Genomic DNA, 3,112 nt, shown 5'->3' with positions numbered 1-3,112 from the left:
TATTTGATGCAAGACTTTTAGGGAAATTTTTTTTTTATTGATTTTCAATGTACCTTGTTGTAGGGGCAAAAATATAAATTTTAGTAAAGCAAAAAGTCAGTTTTATTCAGCATATATTCAAAAAGACAAAAGCGGGAAACAGACAACTATGCTGCTAGAGCCATGTCTGCCCAAGTCCAAACAATATTACAGAATAGGCAAGAGTGGGAAAAGGGAGAAGTATGCTGCCTCAGCCACGTCTGCCCCAGTCCAAAGACCATTACAGAGCCATCACTATATATTAACATTAGAAATGGGCAAAACCATTGAAAGCTTCACCTTTTCAGATTGGCTAGAATTTGTGATCCTACGTTTTGAATTGTCTTTCTTAACAATCATCAGTACAGTTTTCAGTGGGGTCCCCAATGGCCCAACAGATCTTCTATTCACTAAATGCTAATAGAAAAAGCTAAGAGTGGAAAGTCTTTTGTCTTCTGTTTGATTGGCTTATGTGAAAGTTTCCCTAAAAGATATTTTCCAAGATTACCTTAGCTATTGTCTTTATACCTCAGAGCCCAGTTGATGCGTCCTTGTGGCTCCTTGTGAGCCCTTTTCTAGCTGGGTCAAATTCCCTGTGCTCAAGGACAGGGAATAAATGATTCCAATATATTATGTTCTAAATCAACATGTAAATGACTCTTTTACTGACGGATAAGCATAAGGCAAGAAAGTTCTGGGACACCCTGGACTACCTGGATTCTCATTCCCCTTGCAAAATCTGGAAGCCAGCATCCTGGAAACATACATGTCAAAGTAATGGCCAAAGACGTCCCATTGTTCTTCAGATTTAGGGTATTGAGGAAAAGAAACAAAACTTGTTTTGCCCTAAAACTGGATGACACGTTTGAGGCAACTGTCATACAGCGTATAGCACTGGAACTTTCAGCTCTAGGCAAATGTATATATAGACTTCCAGACAGCGCTAACAAAAAGCATTAAAAATAGTTTTACTTTTAGAAAGGTGAGGATGGGACTTCCCAATTTAGTATGTTATGTGAAGCACTGAAATGATGTTGATATATATAGTATTTGCTGTTGTAAATTTTACTTAAATTTGTGCAGAGATCATTTGCAAGAAAAGATGCATGAAACTGCAATACATTTAATATTAAAAACATAAAATTTAAATATTCATAACATTCTTTATCTTGATGCTTAATAAGTTCAAGTATAGACAGAGAAATTTAATCAATTTTAAAACATATGGATTCAAATATATAGAAATTGTATCCTGAGAGAAAAAATGAAAAATTTATACACCTAAAAAGTAGATAATTAGTAACAATATAAGAGATAAAAAGTAAACCTGACCGTGCATTGCCTGTCAACTCCGAGAAACTCTTAAATAAACCTTTGCTTACAGATAAAACCATTTTTGTTCCTACAATCTTCATCCAAAATACGATTACTTGGCTTATACAATACACAGTTCCGTGGATTTAGATTTTGAAACAAAAATCTGTAATGAAGACAAAAATATTAACATATGAGAAAACAGTATGAAAACGTTCACGACTGATGATGTTGTTGATTAATGATAGAACTTTCAGGGGCATTTAAATGAAATATTAACACGCTGAATGATTCTTTTTTTTCATTCAATACCCATGGTTTTCAGTTTCCAGATTCCATTGTTGCACAGACCTTGGTTACTCCCTCCAGAATCAATATTATCGGGACTAGAGGTTTTCTCTCGTTGCTGTTCTTGCTGTTGTTGTTAATCATTTTGATGCTTAATATACTTCTATTGTGTTTAAAGATGTATTAACAGAGCTAATCTAGAGCAACAAATCAGAGCTTATAATTCACCATTGTAATATATGGAAATCCCATGTTTGTGAGGGAAAATAAAATTTAAAGTTTACAAATATAGAGAAGGTAAACCCAGAATATTTGAAACATTGGGCGTATGTTGAGAATTTTGGCTCCACCAGAATAAAGAAAGGAAAGCGTATCCTGCGTTATTTGAACTGCCAGGACTGCTGACTCGGTGGTATTGTGTCTGTGAGCAAGTGTGCATGCACATATCCGTGTATGTGTTTGCCCCAAGGTAAAATGGAAAAAGAAATATCAAAAGTTGTTTTATGGGAACAAACACACTAAATTTCATGAGTCGGAATCGACTCCACAGCAACCGGTTTTGAGCATGACCGTGGATGTTCGGGGTTGGGCTAAAATTGAATTGTGTTGCACCTAACCTCTTTTCTGTAATCTCACGTCCTAGACATGTTACCCTTGCTGCAGTGCTCCTGGACGTTACCTGCACTGTCTGGTCTAAAGATAAAATGACAAAGAGTAGAAAAGGCACCCGCAGGCCGCCAGAAACTTACAGATCCTGGGAGAGAGCAGAGCCGTCCTCCCACACCCAGGCGCCACGCGTTTTATTATAAGAGAGTCCAATCCAGTAAAAGCGTCCAGTAGATTTAAAAAAATCCTGCTTGGAAACAGAGACAGGCATATTAACCTAATTTGAATGTACTCTGGGAGCAGTGTACTTTTAAGAAAGTCAATGTCCCAGCATCAGAATCAGCCTATCGATTGCACAAACTGAAACCATTCTTGACTTCTAGTTTAGAAGGTACAGCCCTGTGGCTCAGATTTCTCATTTCTCAGACCCATTCACTTATGGAGGAAAAAATATCACAAAAATCTCACTCCTCTAAAGGGTAAAAAGTGTTATTATTAAAAAAAAAAAAAAATTATGTATTCCATGAGTGAAAGTTGTCATGATCGAGAATTCACAGGGAATTAAGAATTCCAGCCTGAGGTTCTCTCAAATCAACACTATCTTGACAGATACATCTGCACGTTATGACCTACTCAGCTTTTAGTCAGCTCAGTCTCTGCATACATCTAGGGCAATTGATATCTTTTCTTTATTATTGTGAGGTGCCTTCAGGTCAGCTCCGACTTGTGGTGACCCTATGCACAACAGAACAAAACACTGCTCGGTTCTGCACCATTCTCACAAAGCCGGTACATTTAAGCCCATTGATGCAGCCACTACTTCAATCCATTGCATTGAGGGTCTTCCTCTTTTTTGCTTACCCTCTACCTTACCCAGCATGATGTC

General features: G+C 37.3%; 1 protein-coding gene across 1 annotated transcript in view; it reads right to left on the bottom strand.

Annotated features, from left to right (window-relative positions):
- Positions 1 to 957: 957 nt before the first annotated feature.
- The window catches only part of LOC101351630 (natural killer cells antigen CD94-like), a 101,300-nt gene continuing 99,145 nt past the window's right edge, over positions 958 to 3,112 (bottom strand). The window contains exon 7 of the mRNA XM_023740642.1: positions 958 to 1,498. Coding sequence (XP_023596410.1) covers positions 1,381 to 1,498 — 118 coding nt within the window. The 3' untranslated portion in view covers positions 958 to 1,380. The remainder of the gene's footprint in view (positions 1,499 to 3,112) is intronic.

The sequence above is a fragment of the Trichechus manatus genome, unplaced genomic scaffold (assembly GCF_000243295.1).
Source record: "Trichechus manatus latirostris isolate Lorelei unplaced genomic scaffold, TriManLat1.0 scaffold00160, whole genome shotgun sequence".
Lineage (NCBI taxonomy): Eukaryota > Metazoa > Chordata > Mammalia > Sirenia > Trichechidae > Trichechus > Trichechus manatus.
Note: the sequence above shows the minus strand (reverse complement) of the source record. Positions and strands in the feature narration are given on the sequence as shown.